The sequence below is a fragment of the Melospiza georgiana genome, chromosome 28, assembly GCF_028018845.1.
Source record: "Melospiza georgiana isolate bMelGeo1 chromosome 28, bMelGeo1.pri, whole genome shotgun sequence".
Classification (NCBI taxonomy): domain Eukaryota; kingdom Metazoa; phylum Chordata; class Aves; order Passeriformes; family Passerellidae; genus Melospiza; species Melospiza georgiana.
In genome coordinates, this window is record NC_080457.1 from 1,266,488 (window position 1) to 1,287,106 (window position 20,619).

General features: G+C 57.9%; 2 protein-coding genes across 17 annotated transcripts in view; one reads left to right on the forward strand and one right to left on the reverse strand.

Moving 5' to 3' along the window:
• The window catches only part of MAPT (microtubule associated protein tau), a 43,023-nt gene extending 29,877 nt beyond the window's left edge, over positions 1-13,146 (forward strand). For 3 of the 13 annotated variants that reach the window (XM_058041846.1, XM_058041848.1, XM_058041852.1), the window contains 8 exons: positions 447-573; positions 1,039-1,089; positions 1,495-1,760; positions 4,795-4,887; positions 5,035-5,127; positions 8,228-8,309; positions 8,461-8,573; positions 10,631-13,146. In XM_058041846.1, the coding sequence (XP_057897829.1) occupies positions 447-573; positions 1,039-1,089; positions 1,495-1,760; positions 4,795-4,887; positions 5,035-5,127; positions 8,228-8,309; positions 8,461-8,573; positions 10,631-10,846 (1,041 nt within the window). In that variant the 3' untranslated portion in view covers positions 10,847-13,146. The remainder of the gene's footprint in view (positions 1-446; positions 574-1,038; positions 1,090-1,494; positions 1,761-4,794; positions 4,888-5,034; positions 5,128-8,227; positions 8,310-8,460; positions 8,574-10,630) is intronic. The other 10 variants (XM_058041851.1, XM_058041857.1, XM_058041855.1 and 7 more) reach the window with 8 other exon arrangements.
• Positions 13,147-13,726: 580 nt separating this feature from the next.
• The window catches only part of KANSL1 (KAT8 regulatory NSL complex subunit 1), a 74,454-nt gene continuing 67,561 nt past the window's right edge, over positions 13,727-20,619 (reverse strand). For 3 of the 4 annotated variants that reach the window (XM_058041772.1, XM_058041775.1, XM_058041773.1), the window contains 6 exons: positions 20,239-20,390; positions 18,896-19,014; positions 18,248-18,305; positions 17,766-17,878; positions 16,303-16,549; positions 13,727-15,749 (listed from right to left, as the gene is read on the reverse strand). In XM_058041772.1, the coding sequence (XP_057897755.1) occupies positions 15,465-15,749; positions 16,303-16,549; positions 17,766-17,878; positions 18,248-18,305; positions 18,896-19,014; positions 20,239-20,390 (974 nt within the window). In that variant the 3' untranslated portion in view covers positions 13,727-15,464. The remainder of the gene's footprint in view (positions 15,750-16,302; positions 16,550-17,765; positions 17,879-18,247; positions 18,306-18,895; positions 19,015-20,238; positions 20,391-20,619) is intronic. The other variant, XM_058041774.1, reaches the window with a different exon arrangement.

The window sequence follows — 20,619 nt, forward strand, 5'->3', positions numbered from 1 at the left end:
TCTGAGGGGTACCAGCCCATCCCTGGCTCTCTGATCCCAGGGGTGCCACCCTGTCCCTGGCTCTCTGATTGAGGGGTGCCACCCTGTCCCTGAACCCTGCTGTGTCCGCAGGGCTGTCACCCTGTCCCTGAGTGATCCCAGGGGTGTCACCCTGTCCCTGGCTCTCTGATTGAGGGGTGCCACCCTGTCCCTGACCCCCGCTGTGTCCCCAGAGGTGCCACCCTGTCCCTGAGTGATCCCAGGGGTGCCACCCTGTCCCTGGCTCTCTGATCCCAGGGGTGCCACCCTGTCCCTGACGCCCGCTGTGTCCGCAGGGGTGCCACCCTGTCCCTGAGTGATCCCAGGGGTGCCACCCTGTCCCTGAGTGATCCCAGGGGTGCCACCCTGTCCCTGGCTCTCTGACCCCAGGGGTGCCACCGTGTCCCTGACGCCCGCTGTGTCCGCAGGGCCCGGAGGCGCGCGGTGGCTCCAAGACGGGCTCGGCGCGCGCGGGGCAGGCGCAGCGGAACTCCACCAACGCCACCCGCATCCCGGCCAAGACCCCCACGGCCCCCAAGACCCCTCCCAGCTCCGGTAGGTGACGGTGGCAGCGCGTGCTGGGCGCTGGGTGCTGCTGCTGGGCAGTGCCAGGGGTTCGTGGCAAACCTGGTGCTCTGAGCCCTCCCTCGGTGCCTGTGCTCCTGCAGTCTCCGGTGTGCAGCCGAGGCCGGTTGCTTTGTCCCGTGGGATTTCCTCGAATCTGGAAGATTTAGGCAGCTCCGTTTTTTTTTTAATCCATCTGCTCGTTTTCTCTCTGATGGTATTCGCAAAGGGCAGGGGCAAGAGGATCAATTCTTCGATTACAGGAGTGGAGATTAGCCAATTATGCTCAGAGAAGAAAACCCCAGAAAGCATCAGGCATTGTGAATTTCCATTAAAATGGTGCATTTCACTGGATGTATACGTATATTTCATACTTAACCAGAGCTGCATAAAACCTTAAATCAATTAATTTTCCAGCTTTATTATGTTTAAGCATCTTTCTCATTCACTAAACAGGCAGAAAGGAGCAGAAAAAGCCACCTCCTGCAGCAGCAAAGACTGAGAAAGGTGATGTTTAAGGGTCTTCTTTTTTTCTTTCATTTCCTTTTCAAACTGGGGACAGTGCTCAGCGATCAGCCTTAGTTAATTGCAGAACATAATTTTGTGCAAGCGCTTCCAAATTTCTGATAGAAAAGTGGTTCTGAGTGTCTTTTGTCTGTAATTCGCCGTGCCACGCTCGGGTGGGGAGTCTTACTGACGATCCAGGCAGTGGAGACCATCTTCCTTCTGGGATAATTAGGAAATTGCCTTTGAACCGCAGTTTTTGCCTTCAAAACGGAGTGGCAGAGAGCGCAGCCAGCAGCCTCCCCCCCGCGCTGGGCTGTTGGGTGGGCTCTGGGACGAGGCAGAGCAGCCCCCCAGGGGCAGCAGGGGAGGGGTCCTGACCGGGGCCGTGCTCTGTGCAAACCGCAGGTGAGCAGCCCAAGTCCGGAGACAGAAGCGGTTACAGCAGCCCCGGCTCCCCCGGGACTCCGGGCAGCCGTTCCCGCACCCCCTCTCTGCCCACCCCACCAGCCAGGGAGCCCAAGAAGGTGGCAGTGGTCCGCACGCCCCCCAAGTCGCCGGCGTCCGCCAAGACCCGCGTCCCGCCCGCCGCCGCGCCCATGCCCGACCTGAAGAACGTCAAGTCCAAAATCGGCTCCACCGACAACCTGAAGCACCAGCCCGGAGGTGGCAAGGTAAAAACAGGGGCCCTGCTCCTGCTCTGGGGGGGGACAGCGTGTGCTGGAGGCTCCCTCTGGGCTGGCACGGCCTCCCCGGGGCTGCAGCGCTGGGCACGGGCGTGGGCAGGGCTCCGCTCCACCTTTGGAGGGTTTTTGGGGTTGGAATTCCTTGCTCAGCTCATGGAGAGGATCTCATGAGGGAATGGCATTCCCCGGTGGTGCCAATGCCCAGCAGGAGGCTGTGAGCTGCAGCCCTGAGGGGTGGCAGGCTCAGGGCTGTGTTTCTCAGTGCCACCCTGTGCCCGCAGCAGGGCACAGCAGGGTCTGTCTGCTCCTTCGGAGGGTCTCGGGCTCGGACCCCACGTTTTGCCCACGTTGGGGTTTTGGATCCAGCTCTGTTGGCAAGCTTTTGGGTTGTGTTGTGCCACCAGGTGCTCCACAGTGCAGGGTGGCACGGCCAGAACTGGTGGCACTTTATCCTTTCAATACTCCCAGAAAAGTTGTTTAATGAGCAAAGTGACCTCTGGGCTTGGGAATGAGGGTCTTGGGTTCAATTCTGCAAGCCTGGCAGGGGACAGTGCCTGTCCTGGGGTGACACTGCGTGTCCTAGGGTGGCATTGGCTGTCCTGGGGTGGCATTGGCTGTCCGGGGGTGGCACTGCCTGTCCTGGGGTGACATTGCCTGTCTTAAGGGTGGCACTGCCTGTTCTGAGGGTGACACTGCCTGTCCTAAGGGTGACACTGCCTGTCCTGGGGTGGCACTGCTTGTCCTGGGGGTGGCACTGCCTGTCCTAAGGGTGGCACTGCCTGTTCTGAGGGTGGCACTGCTTGTCCTGGGGGTGGCACTGCTTGTCCTGGGGGTGGCACTGTCTATCCTAAGGGTGGCACTGCCTGGCTGCAGACCTTGCAGAGCCACAGCAGACGTTCCCTGAGTGCTGTGCATGGCATTTGGTGTGAGCAGGTACCTCGGTGGCTCTGGATGCCCCCCTTTGGCACGGGGGGGAGGCTTTGGGCTGGCTCCTCTGCATCCTGGGAAGTGGCAGCCTGCTTCTCCATGGCCTTTCCAGGCATTTCCCACCGTGGCTGGCGCGATTCTCTGGCTCTGTGCCACCATCCAGGGGGGCTCTGGAGCCTGGGCAGGGCTCTTGGTCATGAGACAGCAGCACATGAGCGCAGAGTCCTTTTTTGGGGGGGCTCAGCCCTCCTGCCCACTTAGCACAAGACATGGGTTTTTCTTCCCACCCCCACAAACCCTGTTCTCCAGGGATTTTGGAAGGAACCCTTGTTTACTGGAAAACAGTTAAATTATTTGCTTGTTCTTTTTAAATCCAGCTTTTACGAGTTGCTTTTTTTTTTTTTCCCCCTCTCTCTGCCTCTCTGTTTGTTGTTGTTGCTGGAAGAGTAAGGACAGCTGAATGTGGGACAATCCCTCGCTCTTTGCAGGGCAGAATGGCTGGGGATTCTGCAGAGTGCTCCCAGCAGAAAGGCTGCAGCTGGAGCAGAAGGGGCCGATCCCAGACATTTGATTTTGAGGCTCAGAAATGGGTTTGGAGCCTGCTGTCCGTGCAGATTCCAGGCTGGGCAGGCAGAGGAACAGCCAGGCCAGGTCTCTGCTGTGCTGCTGCATGTCTGAGCCCTCGTGCTGTGGCTGCATCGCCCCGTGTGGCTCTGGCACAGCTGGGCCCTGATTTGTGAATGAGGTGATGTAAACTGGGACAGTCCTGCTGGAGGCACACGCCAACAACCACGGTGCTCCGTGCTGGAGAGCCTGGGCGCTGCAGGGAGCTCTCCTGGCAGAGCAGGCTGGGGCTGGCATGCTGGATGGAGCCCAGGAGCCTGCTCGGCTCTGGGGAAGGTGCCACCAGCAGTGTCTGTGCCCGGGGAGGTGACGCTGCTGGGGACTCTCGTGGTGCCTCTCACCTGTGGGCTGTCACCTGCGTTTCCACCTGTGGGGGCTGTGCAGGCACTCCAGGCTGTGTGGGGCAGGAGCAGGGGTTGTCTCCACCCTGGGGCTCTCTGCAAGAGCTGCTCAGGTGCCTGAGGTGGCTCCAGGGCAGCTCCCGACACAGCCAGCGGGGGAAACAAGCCCTGGGTGGAGGCAGCTTTGTGAGCACAGAGATCAGCGTGCAGGGAAGGCTCTGGGGCTGCAGAATGTCCTAACAGTGGTGCCCATGTGTGCCCAGCCCTTCCCAGCCCCACTGCCACCCACCAGGGACGTGTTAGGAATGTGCCACAGCACTGGGATGGGGCTGCATCCCTTGGATGGGGCTGCATCCCTGGGATGGGGCTGCATCCTTGTCCTGGGGCTGCATCCCTGTCCTGGGGCTGCATCCTTGTCCTGGGGCTGCATCCCTGTCCTGGGGCTGCATCCCTGGCATGGAGCTGCATCCTTGTCCTGGGGCTGCATCCCTGGCAGCATTTCTGGCTTTCTCTTGGCAGCTGTGGAGGGAGTGTGAGTGCAGAGCAGAGCTGGGTGTCCCCTCCCAGTGCTGGACACTCAGCTCCTGCTCCCCAGGATAAATTCTGTTTGCCCAAGGCCGGGTGTGCCTGGCCCAGAAGGGAACTGTGGTACCAGGCATGGAGCTGGAGCCGGGCAGGCGTTTTTCTCTCAGCTCCATCCCTGGTCATTCCACTGGTTGTGCAGGGGGTGTCTGTGATCCCTGCTGGGGTCTCTGGGCCCTGGGGGTGTCTGTGATCCCTGCTGGGGTCTCTGGGCCCTGCTGGTGCCCCAGCCCTGCCTCCCAGTGCGTTTGCTGTGCTGCCCATTGAGTTCCTGCTCTGTTCAGTGGAAGGATCCAGGCTGAGCTGTTTGCTGGTGTTTAGCCTGGGACCCAGCACTCCCCAGCCTGTCCAGTCTCGAGCTATGACCTGCCCACCTCCACCTTCCCTTTCCAGCCCAGGAGCAGACAAATCTGTGCAGCAAGGCAGAGATTTAGGTTTTCCTTTTCGCTGCTGGCGCTGGAAGGCAGGTTCCTGGTTTTAGGGCTGTAACACACGGTCAAGCTGCAGATGGTCATGTTGTTTCTCACGCTCTTTTCTGGCTACTAAAGGTGCAGATAATTAATAAGAAGCTGGACTTTAGCAGCGTTCAATCCAAGTGTGGCTCAAAGGATAATATCAAACACATCCCGGGCGGAGGCAGTGTGAGTACCTTCACACTTTCAATGCTCTATCTTAGTGCTGATGATAACTGGCATGTTGTGTACACTGAACTGCCAATGCTATCTGCAGTGTCCCTGCCAGCAGATAGCTATTGGTGACGTGCAATGACTCTTTTCTGGCTACCAAAGGTGCAGATAATTAATAAGAAGCTGGACTTTAGCAGCGTTCAATCCAGGTGTGGCTCAAAGGATAATATCAAACACATCCCGGGCGGAGGCAGTGTGAGTACCTTCACACTTTGAATGCTCTGTAATAATCCTGATTTTAGTGGCATGTTGTTACACTAATCACCAATGCTATCTGCAGCCACGCTGCTGTCACATAGCCATTGGGGACGTGCTGTCATTTAACCCCTTAACCCAAAAATGAACCCTAACGAGTCCTGGACATGCCTGCCATGGACAGAACTAACTGCCCCGTGTCCAAACCACGTCTGTAACCAAAGATCCCAGTAACCCCAGGGCTCTGCACTGCCTGGAAGCCTCCTGGGCTGTGGGATGGGCCCTTGGCACTGGGTGATGCAGGAGATGGGTAGGTTTATGAGCAGACCAAGTCCTCATTGCTCAATGTGCTGCTAAATTGGACATGATCCTGCCCAACACGTGAACGTGCCCGTTCCCATCAGGCAAGTATGATCCGTGCAAATGTTGAGTTTCTCCTTGCTAATGAATGTGTCCAGCAGCGCCCACGGGGGCTGAGCCTGAAGTATTGTTGAGCTAATTGATTTGAGCACTGGCATTTCCAGCTGTTCCCACATAAATACCAGACTCAGCTTTCAGTTACTGTGCCAGAAACCTGGAGAAACTCCACAGAGGTCGGTGGGTTTGCAGTTTGGGTCCAGGAAAGATGCTGGGCCGAGAAAGGCACATCCCTGAGGCCCCAGGCTGTGTCACTGGGGCTTGTGGGGCCTGCTCTGAAGTGTTCCCCATGGGTTTTCCTTGATCTCTGTGGACGCCCTCCCTGAGAATCTGAGCCTTGCAGAAGGCTTGGCAGGTGAACACAGGGACACAGCTGGATTTGCAACCTCTGGCTTAAATTTGGGGTCGCTCTGCAGCTCCCTCCCAGGCCAGGAGAGCTGCTGTGCCGAGCTCAGAGCCCTGTGGGGCAGTGCCATGGCTGTTCCTGTTCCTTGCTCTGGGCTGCCCAGGGTGAGCTGGGCCAGGAGCTGGTGCTGGCCATGAGCCCCCAGTGCTGTGGCTGGTGATGAGCTGGTCCCTCCTTCACAGAGCTCACACCGTGGGCCTTTGCAGCTGCTCTGGGTTGAGAATTACCTGGATTTTCATCTGGGGGCTGAGATCCCTGCCCAGGCCCTGCCAGAGCTGAAAACCCCACGGGCTCTGTTTGATCTGGCTGCAGCAGCCCTGGGAGCAGCAGGGGCAGTGTCAGGCTGTGCTGGGGCTCCTTGGGAGGGGGCAACAAGAGACCCCAGGGCCTGAAACCCACGGCACAGCCCCTGCCCAGCCATCCCTGCTCCCCTGGCCTTGGTGCCTGGGCTTTGAAGCTGTGGGTGCTGTGCCCAGGGCATGCCCCAGGCAGGAGTTGGCGTTGCTGAGGGTGGCATCCCCAGGTCTCTGGCACTGCTTTCCCAGGCAAACAGCTCTGTTCTCCCTTTTCTTTCCTGCTGAAGTGGGAAGGATCCTTCTCTGCTCGCCAGCAGGATGGGAAGGGATGACAGAGTCCTGTCTGTCACAAAAGGGACTGGGAATGAGAGCACAAAGTTCCATTAATTGCTGATTGCTCATTCTGGCAACGAGAGGACTTTCAGTCCCAGGTCTCTCATTGCTGAGAGACCCTTCAGGGTCACAGCTGGGATTACAAAGGCCCCAGCTGCCCTTTTTGGGTCCGTTTCCTGCTTTCCAACCAAATCCAGCTCCTCTCCTGCCCAGGTGCATCAAACCTGCGACCTTTCCCTGCGCTGTCCCCACGTCTGTGTCACGGTGTGCTCCCAGACCCTGAGGGGTTGCTTTCCTCCCTCTCTGTCTCCTGTCAAACGTGCCCTTGGTCTGTGTGAGCAGCAGAGACAAGGCAGGGCAGCAGGGCTCTGTGCCCGGGGCTCTTGCTCCTGTTCCTGGCTCCAGGCTGGGCTCGGGGTTGTTTCTCAGGGCTGTGGCAACCACTGAGGGTGCTGGGGCCAGGTGAGGGCTGCAGGATGCACCTTCCCCTGGGGCTTTGGTGCTGGGATGGGGAGCAGGGGATGCTGGTGACGATCTGGGGGCTGTTGGGAGGAGCAGCTCCTCTCACAGCTCCCTTTGGTGCTGGCCCATCCTGCTGGGGCTGCTGAGAGCATCGCACTGCCGTGGTGCCTGGGGGAGCACAGAGAGCAGCCGATGCTCCCTGGGGAGGCCAGGCTGTCCCCAGAGCCACGCTGAGTTGTGGATGGTGCCATTTCTCCTGCCCAGCCCCGCTCACCCAGCAGCAGCTGCCCCTCAGGGCTGGGGGAGCCCCCACCAGGCTCCAGGGGGACCTGGGGGGCTCTGGGGGTGTTTGGTCCCCCTTGTCTCCTGCTGCTGCCCTGCGTGTGCCTGCCCCGAGGCTCCTCCCTGCCGTGTGGCTGCTGCCCAGCCCTGCAGCCCCCGCTGTCCCTGTGTCTGTCCCGTGTCCCCCTGTCCGTGCCACGAGCGCTCTGGGGACGGGGGGGGATCCCTGCAATGCTGGAGCCCAGCTCAGAGACATGGTGGGCAAAGCACAGCAAAGCAGGGCCTGAATGTCACAAAATGCTGTTGTGGTTCAATACTTTATAATTGCCATTTTGGTTTCTATGATGTCAACTCCAGATATTTAGATTTTGCTTTGCCTTTTTTTTTTTTTTTTTTTTTTTTTTTTCTTTTAACCCTTATTTCCATTACAGCATTTTTCAGAAATGCATATTTTGGTCACTCTTTTGAAAGTTCTGTGCACATTGATCATTTCTGTTCTTTCAGTTTTTGTGGACATAAGCTTTATGTTTTACACCAGAAAAGGTATTTATTTTTTACGTTTTTCTCTCTGGTATATCTCCTCCTTTTGGATGATGTGTATGCAAATCTTAAATTAATTACCACTCCACTTTCTCTCTCACTTCGAGCACTTAAAAATTGCCTCTACTCCCCCCTCTGTGGAGAGGTGATGTCGTGCATGCTGACATGTTAAGAGGCTCCTGCACACGGGCATTAATGATCTCCCGTTTCTGATGGCAGTTTCTTTGGTGTCATTAATCCTCCCGGGGCTGGAGCTGTCCTTTCCCTCCAATCCAGCTCAGGTGCTGCTGTGTGTTGTGCTCCCCCTCCCCAGCTGCCCGTGCTGGCCACCAGCTCATCCCCTTCTCCTCTCTCCCACGGGCAGGTGCAAATCGTTTACAAGCCGGTGGACCTGAGCCATGTGACATCCAAATGTGGTTCCCTGGGCAACATCCACCACAAACCAGGTACCCCTGGGGCTCGGGGGGGTGTGAGAGGGGCACAGGGCTGGGCAGGGGCACAGGGGGCGAGGGAGGCAGCGACTGCAGCACCCCAGCGAGCCCCGCAGTGCTGGGTGCTGCCCCAGCTCCTGAGCCGCCTCTCGCCCCTCTCCTGCAGGTGGTGGCCAGGTGGAGGTGAAATCTGAGAAACTGGACTTCAAAGATAAGGTGCAGTCGAAAATCGGGTCCCTAGACAACATCAGCCACGTCCCTGGAGGAGGCAATAAAAAGGTAAAGGGGCCCTGGGGACAGGTGTGTGCTGCTGTGGGCGTGAGGGGACAGGGGACAGAGTGGTGGCACTGCCCAGGATGTGGCCCCTGAGTGAGCACCAGCCTCTGCTGTGGTTTCCTGCTCTCTCTGCTGCCTCTCAAGGTTTTTGTGTCTCAAACCCTTCCCACCAAGTGTCACCATCAGCCAGTCCCATGCTGTGCTGCTGCTGCTGCTGTGACACGGAGCTGGCAGCTGCAGAGGTGCTGGATCCCCAGTGAAAGTGCAGCATTAAAGGCTCAGCTTTATTTAGAGCAGGTGACTTTGCAAGCAAACTGGCCCTTCAGGAGGTGATTTCTCCCTCCTGACCCAGGGCTCTGTGAAGGGAGGGAGTGTTTGGGGGATTAAATTGAGAGACAAAAGGCACTCAGGTCAGGGAGGTGAGCTGGGGCCGAGCTGTTCCCACCCAGGCTTTGATGGTGACTTCAGTGAGTCTTGGCCAAGCAAAGCAGCCCCACAGCTGGGCTTCAAGGCCACCGAGTCCCCAGCAGCCAGGGGGTGAGGACATCAGGTGAGCACAGAGCTGAGGTCCAGCCTGGCCACACGCAGGGTTCAGCTTCCCCGGGGAAAAGCGGGTTTTGTCTTGCTTGTTTTTGCAGCGCTTTTGTCTCAACGGGAGGGGAAGGTTCTGTTTCAGCTCCTGTATTTTGGCACTTTGTTCTTGGCCACGTGTTCTCTGTGCAGCTCCAGCTCTCACCTCCAGCTGGCCTCTGACTGCGGGACCGCTTGACTTCCTTACCCTTCTCTCTGCCGTGCATCAGCTCCCCTGTGCTTCACTGAGCCTTTTGCATCGGTTTTGTGATCCAGTGATGGCTCTGTCACATCCTGCCACATTCACTGGGCCGTAGTTTGAAGAACATGCCCTCTGCAGGGGAGTTTTTTGAGTTTCTTGGCAAGGCTTTGACCCAGCAAAGCCTGCTCCTCCCCTGCCTAAACCTGGAGGAGGTTCTGGGTGTGACTGAGTGCAGCTGCAGCTCTGCTGCCCCTTTCCCATGTCCCCAGGCCCCCTCCTTGCTCTGTGACACACAGATCCACAGATCTGGACTCACAGGCCACAGATCTTTGGGCTGAGCTCTGGTTCCTGTGCTGGGTGTGCCGTGGGGAGCTGGGTGCTCTGTGCTCTGCCCACGTCCCTGTGCTCTCCTCTGCTGTTCCTGGAGTTTTCCTCCCTGCCTCCAAAGGCAGCCACTCTTCTTTCTATGAGTCAGTGAATGGCCCTGTTTTTCAGATCTTTTTCTCCCCAGTTTTCTATTTCTTTTCTATATTTTTTTTTTCTTTTTCCTTCTGGCTGGCATTTCTTGGATCATGGTTTTTGTTGCTGATGCATTTTTTGCCCCCCACTGCCCTGGGTGGGTTTCTTCACCTATAGAGAGAGAAAGGCAAGGAAGACAAGACCTGGACCCCGAGCCCAGACCCCGCTGGGCTCCAGGCCCTGGTGCTGGAGCCACTCAGCCCCATGGAGAGCCAGCCCCCAGCCTTGCACTCGGCTGGGGAGGGCACCTGTAAGTAGCAAACAAGATCCAGGTCAGCGGGAGAGGGGTTTGGCTCCTGGGAGCAGCTCCGTGGGCTGAGGGGGAGCTTCATGTGCCACGTGCCCCCATGATCTCTGCCAGGGGAGTGGGAGCAGCCCAGGTTGTGCCCTCTGGAGCCAGGACCTTGCCTGGGGAGGATTTGGCAGCATCCAGATGCTCAGGTCCCGCTGTCCTGGGGAGGATTTGGCAGCATCCAGGTGCTCAGGTCCCGCTGTCGTGGGAAGGATTTGGCAGCATCCAGGTGCTCAGGTCCTGCTGTCCTGGGGAGGATTTGGCAGCATCCAGGTGCTCAGGTCCTGCTGTCCTGAGGAGGATTTGACAGCATCCAGGTGCTCAGGTCCTGCTGTCCCCCCTGGTGCCACACCGAGGCCTAGGGCACTGGAAACACTGAGCTCTGCTGCCACCTCTCAGCAGCCGTGTCTGAGTGCGCACCTGGCAGGTCCCCCTGTGCCCTGGCCATGCCCCTGACCACCCTGCTCTCCCTCACAGATTGAGACTCACAAGCTGACCTTCCGCGAGAACGCCAAAGCCAAGACCGACCACGGCGCCGAAATCGTCTACAAGTCCCCGACCATCTCCGGAGATGCCTCCCCGCGCCGCCTTAGCAACGTCTCCTCCACCGGCAGCATCAACCTGGTGGACTCCCCCCAGCTGGCCACGCTAGCCGACGAGGTGTCCGCCTCGCTGGCCAAGCAGGGCTTGTGATCGCGGCGCGGCGGCCACCGGGAGAGAAGACGAGGAAAGGAAACGAAAAAGAAAAGAAACAAAAATAATAATCTGGCCTTCTTCCTCTGTTCCTTTTACAGCTGCTTCCCCGTCCCTAACTGGTTAATGATTTAACCTGCTTTTACTGTTCATTCAGCTCTAGCTCCAGGACTTCAAAATCAGTGACACTATGAGGTACAAAACCTCCTCTCCCCCTGCTCCTCGGAGCGCACAGCCCGTCCCGTCGCGTCCCCGCGCTGCCCCCGCTCCTGCCCTCGCTGTCCCAGCCCTGCCCGGGGCCCCGGCGAGGCGGGCAGGGGGCCCGAGGGGCGGCCACGGCAGCCCGGGGCAGCGGGTGGCGCTCCCGGGACGGGGCTGTGACCCGGCCCAGCCCGTGTCCCGCCGCTGGCCAGGGCTGCGGGGAGGCACCCTCCCTCCCTGCCTGCCTCCTCCCCGCGTTAAATTTGCCTGCTGATTTGGAAGAAACCTTTTGTTTTTATTTCCGAAAGCCGAGATGTGTATGAAGATAACGGCCAGGTACCCCCTAACCCGCTCTCAGCTCCGGCAGCTGGAGTCCCGGCGAGGCCGGGTGCCCGCTCCGAGGGGCCCCGGGCGGCCGTTCCCCTCTCCGTGGCTGTGCTGGAACCGCTGAGTGGATGAGTAGAGGCTTTTCCCCATTCCTTTGGCAGCCCCTCGTGTCGTAGAGTAGATTTGTCTGTATATGCTTGGACCGTGCCAGGGTGATTGTTTTCATAAACGAGCATGTGTTTGAAAAATAAATGCTGTAAGTAGTTTTGAGCTGCCCCGCGCCGGCTCCGGCCGTGCCCAGCCCCGGTGCCGCAGGAGGAGCCCGGCACCGCATGTCTGCCGGAGGAGGGGCACCCACAGCGCCAGGGCTGGGATGGCTCCTGGATTTGGGTGCAGCTTGTGACATTTTTGGGTTGTTCTTTTTCTTTCCCTGCAAGGTCAGCTCAGCGATGGCGGAGGTGGCAGCTCCATGGCTCTGCTGTGCCGGTGGCAGCGGTGAGACCCCGGCAGGACGCGGGGGAGGCGGCAGCAGCTGCCCCAGCCCGGGGCCAGCGGCTGCTCCCTGGCACTGAAGCCCCTTTGCGGGCGCTCCCCGGTGCGAGTTGGCAGCATCTCACCCCTCACACGGCACTGGCCGCCCCAGCACACTCGGGGACAGGAGCCACTCGAGTTATTGCTTTGGCTGCTCCTGTTCCTGTGGCTCCCTGGGAGCACGAGGGGTCCCGTGGCTGTCCCTGCCTGCCCCTTCCCTCTACAACCAAAGAGGCCGAGATGCCACCAGAGCAGCTGTGTGTCCTCCTGCCCTGTCCTCCTGTCTCCCCCAGGGGCTCCAGCCGAGCTCTGGGGGTTCAGCTGGAGCTGGGAGGGCAGAGGGGCCCCTGCACCCCGGGCTGTGCTGCAGGGAAAGCCGTGCTTTCCCAGCAAGGACTGCAATCCTGGTCCGACAGGGCTGGCGGGGGGTCAGGGCCCCTGGTTGTCCTTGGGGTGGTGGCTGGGTGCCACCGAGGCTGCCAGAGCAGCTGTTCCTGGGCAGAGCAGCAATTCCTCCCCGGACAGGACCTGTGGGAGCTGTGAACCCCCTGTTGCCCCTGTCCCTCTGCAGGGCTGGGCTCCCGCAGGCCTGGCTGTGGATGGAGATGGTCCGGGGGGTCCAACCCTTCTCTGTGCAGCCCCAGGAGCTGCTCTGTTGCTGGGGAGAGGCTGGTCCAGCAGCACCATCGTGTCCAGCTTGTCACTCGCTCCGTTCACTTGACTCCATGATTGTAAGACTCTGTGCTCCGTCCCTGACTCTGTAGCGCTGTAGGAGCCGCCGCGCTTTTTGTCCTTTGTAGAACGAGCAAGTTGGGAGAACCCTCAAAGCGTCACCTCCTTACCCCTCTGGGCTGCAGGACGGGGTAGCTGAGCTCGCCCGTCCTGTGCCACCCCTGTCCCCTCTGTGCAGCCCCTGAGGGACACCCGCACCCAGGCTGGGATGGCCTGGGTGTGCAGTGAGCAGCCCCTTCCCACTCTGAGTGTCCTCAGCCCCGCTCTTGTCCCCGCCGGGGGCTGTGGGGAGCCAGGACAGCCCTTTACAGCCACCACGTCACCCGCTGTCCCCTCCAGCAGCCCGAGCCACGTCCCCTGCCCCAACCCTGCCTTCAGACCCAGGCCCGAGGCTCCGGTGAGCAGCCGGACACAACCCGACCCCCGGCTTTTCCTTTACTCCACACACATCTTGGGTCTGAAAAGGGTTAAAACCGGCACTGATTTAAAACAAAACAAAACAAAACAAATCGTATTTCTGCACTCCAAAAGATTCTGCGTGTTAGCCAAGGTCGGTGCCAGCCTGTGTGGTGTTGGCAGCCCCGTGCCCCCCGCGCCGCGCCGGGGAGGGGAGGGAAGGTTTGATCTCAGCGTATCATTCTAGCTTAGCTTCTGTCTGTGGGTGTCCATAGTGTATCGTGTGTTTAACAACTGGTTTACACTGTTGCCGTAAAAGTGAATTTGGAAATAAAGTCATTACTACGATAATGGTTAATTGGCACCTCTTTTGCATGGGGGGATGTGGGGTGGGGGATCCATCCACAGAGTCATCGACAGGGGCAGGGACTGGGTTCCAATTTTTTACTTTTTAAGCTCCCACACTTCTGCCTGCTGGAGCCAGAAAGGAGATAACAGTGCTTCCCTGGAGGAGAACCAGCAGCACCCAGTTAACCCCAGAAATGTAAAATAACTCCCAATCCCAGAATTGTAAAATAACATCACACAGCAAAAAAGAGGCCACTGAAACGCAGGAGGGAAGCAGTTGATCTGAGTGCACTGAGGGCCCCTTCCCTGTCCCAGCCCAGCGTTTCACACTCATCAAATGGAATATTACATTTTAATTTTTTTTTTAATCTTTTCTTCTTTTTTTTTTTTTTATAAGCACATTTGTGCTTTGCCAACAGAATCAAGACATTAACAAAGATCAGCTTCTCGGAAGAAAAGCATTTCTATATAACAAGGACATTACACAGCTCAAAGCAGGAAAAGAAAATATTTACAAAATACAAGGTGGGTTTTTTTTTTGTGTGGTTTTTATAATGCTAAAAGGGTTATTCAGAATTTTCAACCTTATAAATAGAAAAGCACTTCTGCAGAGGGATATGGTAGCGCCGTTGTCTGTTGGGTTTTTGTTTTAAAGAAACGATGACGGATCCTTTAAACTAGAACAGAACCAAAACCACGAGATCATGTTGAAAATTGTGAAAACCCCGACCATGAAGCAGTTCAGCGACTATTTCTTTACGATTACAAAATGGAGGAAAAAAAAAAAAAAAAAAAAAAAGTCCTTTGTATTTTTTTTTTCCCGTTTTTTTTTTTTTTTTTTTTTTTTTGGTGATGTGATTATACATAAGACAGGCACAATGCTAGCAACAGGACAGGGCCCAGGAGCCACACCGTCGGGAGCGGGAAGCGTGACACGGGGACGGTGTGCGGGGTCCGGGATCGCTGCGGGCGCGGAACCGGGCGGGAGGGGACGGGGAGGAACAACGAACTGGGCTCAAACTCAAAGACCTGTCAGGAGGGGGCACGGCGGGCGCCCCGAAATGAAACGGAACCGGCACCGGAGCTGGGACGGTGCGGGAGTGGAGCGAAGCCGCGGTGACCCCGATCCCCCAGCAGGAGCTGCCTCCATCCTTCCCTCTCTGCGCCCTTGTCTGACACAAACCCACCTGCGGGACCCCCGGCCCGGCCTCGCTCACAGCTCCCCCAGCCCCAGCCCAAAGGGCATCATCCAAGTGCTCCGGGAATTCTGCTCCTGCTCAAAGCATCGGGGGCTCTTCCCCTCCCTGCCCTCGCCACACGCCCGGTGTGCACAAGGTGCTTCCCCCCAACTCCCACCCCTGCCATGCCAAGCTGAGTGTGGAGCAGCCACAAGGTCCCTCCTTTCCCCCTGCCAGGAATGCAGCCAGAGCCAGGCTGCTCCAAACCAGGGGAGAAGGAAGGGAGAGGTGTCCCCAGGGGCAGAGCGAGGACCAGGGAGGGACAGAATCCCCCCCTTTGGATACCTGGAACTACAACCTGGGGCAGGAAAACGCACGAGGGTGAAGTGCAGGTGGGCACTCTGCAGGTGAGGACAGCCAGACAGTGAAGGTTGCAATCCCAAGACATCACTTTTCACCACTAATTTCACTCCACTAAAACCTTTCAGGGTGGGGGGAGTGGGTTAAGAGAAAACGACACCCTTTTGGTGGGAAAAACTATCCCCGAAATCTGCTAGTCAGCTAAATCCTGTGCTCTAGTTTTATACACCTAAAGGAGGGAGGAAAAGGGAGGGGGTCTGGTGGGCTGCTCCCCTCCCGAGGCTTCACTCCACTGGGAGGAATCTGGGGGCTCATTCATGTGACGAGGAAACATGGAGAAGGAAAAAAAAAAAAAAAAAAGAAACAAAAAAAAAAAAAAAAAAAAAAAAAAAAAAAAAAGAAAACAACAGTTTCTAAACTCCTTAAATTCACTAAAAACTGTGAAAATTCCCGGCAGGATGTTTGAATATCAAACGCAGATTTTGGAAGCTTTAATGCCAAGAGTTAGTTCTGTGTGTTGGTTTGCTCATGTCTCCCGTGTGTCTCTATCTGTGCGCTGGCCGCAGGACTGCGGAGCAGGAGGAGGAGGAGGAGGAGGAGGAAGAGGAGGAGGAGGAGGAGGAGGAGGAGGGGGGGGCCAGCGGGGCTCGGCTCTTGAGGCTGGGCAGGCTGGGCGAAGCCGAAGTGCCATCGCATTCCCGGGAGGATTTGCTGCCCGACGTGCGGCGGGTGCAGCGCGAGAGCCGGTCCTGGGGGTCGGGCTGCTCCTCGCACTCCGTCCGGGGGTCGTACGAGAGCGGGAAGGTGCGGCGCTCCCAGGGCTGCACGGCCTGCGGGACGGAGAGAGGAGTCACGGAAAATCCCAGGAAAATCCCCAAAAGCTGTGTGCCCTCGCTCCCCGCACGGATCCGGAGCTCGGAGCTGCTCCTGGTGCGGGTTCCCAGCTCGGAGCGGCGTCTGGGAAGCTTCAGCAGATGTGGAGAGGACACGGAGCCAGCTGCTGGCAGCGCTTCCCGTGCCCTGATCCCACCTGGGCCAGCGCTCAGGCACTGCCCACAGGCTGCTCCCCATATCAGGATCACCCGTGTCCCCACACCAGGGTCACCTGTGGTGCCACAGCTGCCTCCCCACACCAGGGTCACACCAGTGTCCCCACACCCAGGTCACCTGCAGTGCCACACCTGTGTCCTCACACCAGAGTCACACCTGTGTCCCCACACCAGGGTCATCTGCAGTGCCACAGCTGCCTCCCCACACCAGGGTCACACCAGTGTCCCCACACCCAGGTCACCTGCAGTGCCACACCTGTATCCCCACACCCAGGTCACACTTGTGTCTGTCCCCACACCTGTGCCACCTGCCCTGGCCGCAGCCAGCACCCACCTGCTCGTCCAGGCCGGCCTCGGGCGTGGAGCACCGCGTGTCCTCGCTGGACAGGAGCCGCAGGGAGTCCCGGGACAGGGGGGTCAGGGGGGCACAGAGCAGTTCGGGGCTGATGGGGCTGCGTGGTGAGTGGGTGTGGGACAGCTCCAAGTGGGAGTGGTAGTTGCCCACCTCAGGGGATGCTGGCTGGGGAGTCGAGGGGTTCCCCAGCTGGGGGGTTGTCCGTCCGTCTGTTGATCTGTAGGACCTGAGACAAGAGCAGGTTTGAGAGCCCAGCCATGCTTCCCCTTTGCTGCCTGATCCTACCCCAGGATCCTTTTGCCCTGGGAATGCCACAGGCCAGAGATAAAATCCACCCAGGCCCATCCCTGCCCCATTTCAGTGTCTGGGTGCATCACTGGTGCTGCTCTCCTGAGGTTCTGTGTCCCACACATCTCCCACATTCCCAGTGATGCACAAACACCACGATCAGAAGCTCCCTATGGAATCAAAACACTTTTCCAAGTGTTTCCCCCTCCTCACAGCAGGTGACCCCTGGCAGCAGCCCAGGGACTGAGTGCAGGGAATCAGCAATGCTGGAAATGCAGCAATTTCAGCAGCTGGCAGTGGGAGGAGCACAGTGAAACCCTGAGACCTCAGATCTCAACCAAGAATTACAGAAGTCTGAGCTCTGACACAGAGTCCAGATAAAAACCCACAGGCTACAAGCAGAGAAACAATAACTGAGCTCCCAAATCCACACGCAACTCTCCAAGATGAAATGCAACAGCAAGTGGCCATCAAGGACTTCATAGGTAAGAAATGGGCTAAGGAAACAGCAGAACATCCCACTCTCCAGGAGCACTGGGAACTGCAGCTGCAGAGGAAACAGGGCAGCAGCACGAGGGGGGTTTGCCAGGTTTGCACCTGCAGGAACCCCCACAATGGCAGAACTGAAACCAAAGCAGCACTGAGGGCAGGGACAGAGCTGTGGCTCTGCCCCAGAACAAAGAGACTCCAGGCAACCAAACTCTCGTGATGGAACTGAGAAGAGCAAATCTCTTCTTGAGCAGGTTTATGGTGAGATCAACAGCTGGAAACAGTGGTGGTTTTAGACACCCACCCACTCATAAAGACACAGCATGAAGGGAACTGAGTGCCCAGTGCCAGTGTCCCTGATCCTGCAGAACGATGGCATTGCAAGCCCTGTGCCTTCCCCTGGACTCTGGGCTGGCACAGCATCTCCCACGCTTCTGGAGCAGCAGAAATGCTTGAGGAAGCACTTGGTGCAGCTGTCTGCAGCCAAACTGGGCTGCGGCTTCACCCCCACCTAAGCAAGGCTGTGCCCCCTCCCACACGGGCTCCTCAAGCTGGATGACACCAAACTTTGCAGCACCAGCAGCAGCTTTCAACCATTTGTACGAATCCCAGTGAGCACCCAGTGCTGGGCACGTGGCCCTGAGGGCAGGAGGGCAGGGCTGTACCTGCTGCCCCGGCGCTGAGGGGGGACACTCGTGCTCCAGAGCCACCGCGCCCGCTCCATCTCCTCACACTTCCCGTGCCGAGCAGCGAACGCTGAGTCTGACAAATCCTCAACCTGGAAAGGGAAGGGCAGAGGGCTTGGTCAGAGCTTTCTCCTGTAAAACAACCATCTCCGTACAGTTTTTCCAGCACTAGTTGCAGTGAGAATTTAAATGTTTGTCATTGAGTTGTAGAATGTCCTCAGCTGGGAGGGAGCCACAGGGATCATCCAGTGCAGCTCCTGGCCCTGCACAGACACCCTAACAATCCCACCCTGTGCCCCAGAGCTTGTCCAAACGCTCCTGGAGCTCTGGCAGCCCTGGAAAGGCACCAACCCCAGCTGTTGGTTCCCTGCTGAGGTCCCTGCCTCTGTTCCCTCCACAGACACTGCTCATTTACCACCAGGCCTCATCCCACATTAACTGGGAAATAAAATCCTTCTTACCTCCTCGTTGTCCTCCTCAGGGTTGGTTTTCAGAGCACTGATATCAACTTCACGCCAGCTGCCAACACAACCATGGGCATCACTCAGGGCACAGCTAGAACCAGCTGCACATCCCCCTCCCCTCCCAACACTGGCTTCTGGGAAAGGGAAAATTCCACCCTGCCATCAGGAGCAACACACTTAGGCTCAGTTTGAAGCACCAGACCTCCTCGGTGCTCTGGTAGCACAGCTGGAGCTCCCCAAGGGCAGAGGAAGCAGAGCAGAGGCTGCTGCATTTCCTTCTCTTTCTCCCACACGCTCCCTCCTGCCCTGCTGAAACGGGCCAGGGAAGAGCACAGATGAGCAGGAGTAAGATAGAAGGAAGTTGGGGAGAGGCAGAACTGCAAGGTTAACCCAGCCCAGGCACCTGCAGAGCTGGGAAACCACTGGGACTTTTGACTTAGCAGCAAGACAAGGGGACACCCAGGACTGACTTTAAACTGAGCAGAACTGAGCTGAGCAGTTGGCTTTGATGGCCAAGGGCCCCTCACAGAAAACACTCCCTAACTTAGCCAGTCTCCAGCAATGGCATGATCAGTTTTCCAACCTTTCCCTTATTACCAAGAAGAAGCAAAGCACTGTGCTTTCCCTCTGGGGCTGGGGCAGTACCTGGGGGTGAGGATCTCCTTGTACTGCAGCTTCTCCACGCGGGTGGTGGCAGCCACGGACATGGGGATGACGATGTTGTTTATGTCAAAGGAGCTCTCACCCCTCCTCCTCCTCGGCTGCTGCAACAGGGAGAACCATGTGAGAAAGGGATGTGGGGTCTGGCACGTGGGAAAGTCATCACAGGAAGTCATTGATGGCAAGAGGACAGAGTGACCTTGTCTGACCTACGGACACTTCAGAGCCAACATCAATTTGCATCAGACTAGAGATCTCCTACTGCTTGCTCCAAGTCCTCTCCCCAACCCAAAATCTACAGCAAGGAAACACAGATCCCAAGGTGTGGCTGCCCAGAGCAAGGATTGACCCTGTGGTTGGGGAGCCCCCACAGACCCGCAGCTGCCTGGGACGCCTGAACACAGGAGCTCCATCCCTGAGGCCAGAGTGTGGAGCCCAGGGCCTGGAATCCTCTTGCTGAGGGTGGGAAACCTCTTCATCTGGCATTTCTGAACGAGCTTGTGAAAGCACAGCAGGAAAAGCAGCAAGAGAAAACCAGGGTGGGTGTGCAGAGCCAAGGAAAGGCCTCCTTGAGGTGTCAGAGCTGCTGAGATGGGCTGTCCTCTCCAAAACACCAAGCACACTCAAGCTGAACCACCACCGGGTTCTTCTGACACCCTGATGTCACAGCTGGTGATGGAACAATTGAATTCTGCAGTGAAGGAACCCAGTGGGGACCCAGATGTGCCCATGGCAACAAGCCTGGAGCAGGGGGCTCAATGAGTCCTGCTCTGCTCTCCCTGGGTCACATCCAGCTCAGGCTTTGGCCCCCGCCACCAAATGGGGGAATGGAGGGGGGAAGGGGGCAGAAAGAAGCCAAATCCTTCACTGGACACCTGTGAGCTCAGCAGAATTCAGTCTTTCATTGAAGGGCTTCTGCTGACATGGGAGGGAGCTTCTGCTCACTCACAGAGCTCATGAAGGTCCCACACCCTGCCACCCTCAAGCACTGTGGCAGTCTGAGTGTGCCCCAGAAGATGGTCAGAGTTCAGAGACTGCTGGAGATGGTGCACAGGGGGAAGATCCCCACCACCACTGCTGTGCCCTGGCCCTGTGACCCCAATCCCATTCACAGCACAGTGACACCGAGGGGAACATTCACCAGCAGCTGCTGAGCTGATGGTGAACCTGGAATTGCAGCACAGCCACCACACCCAACACCCACCCAGCAACCCCTACAGCAGCTGAACCAAAGGGTCCAGCGTGGCAAGAGGAACAATGAGCACTCCCAGCCCAGAATCTGTGTAGCAACTGAGCCCAGAAGGCCTGGGAAGGCAGCAGATACTCACAGCAGTGCCAGAGGTGCCCTGGGAAGCAGAGCTGGCGGGAGCAGAGCCCTCGGAGGAGGTGGAGAGCTGCCGAGCTATGGGGCTGTGAGGGGTGGGGGTCACAGCTGCTGACAGGTAGCTCGGGCCACCGACGTCCGTGTGGTGCTTCAACACTGCACAGGGAGGGGGAGAAAACGAACAACAACATTAGCAAAAAAACCCAGCCCGCCTGAGGGGTGGCGGTGGAAAGGACCGTGTGCACTGAGGAGCACTTTGCAGGAAAGAGAAGCACCTTCTGAGGGGCTGCCCTGGGGAAGAAGCAGGTTAGAGCACACGAGGCGTTGCTGTGGTGGCGGCTCGGCCCGAAGCAGTGCGTGCCCCCTTCTGTGGGGCAGAGAGGCT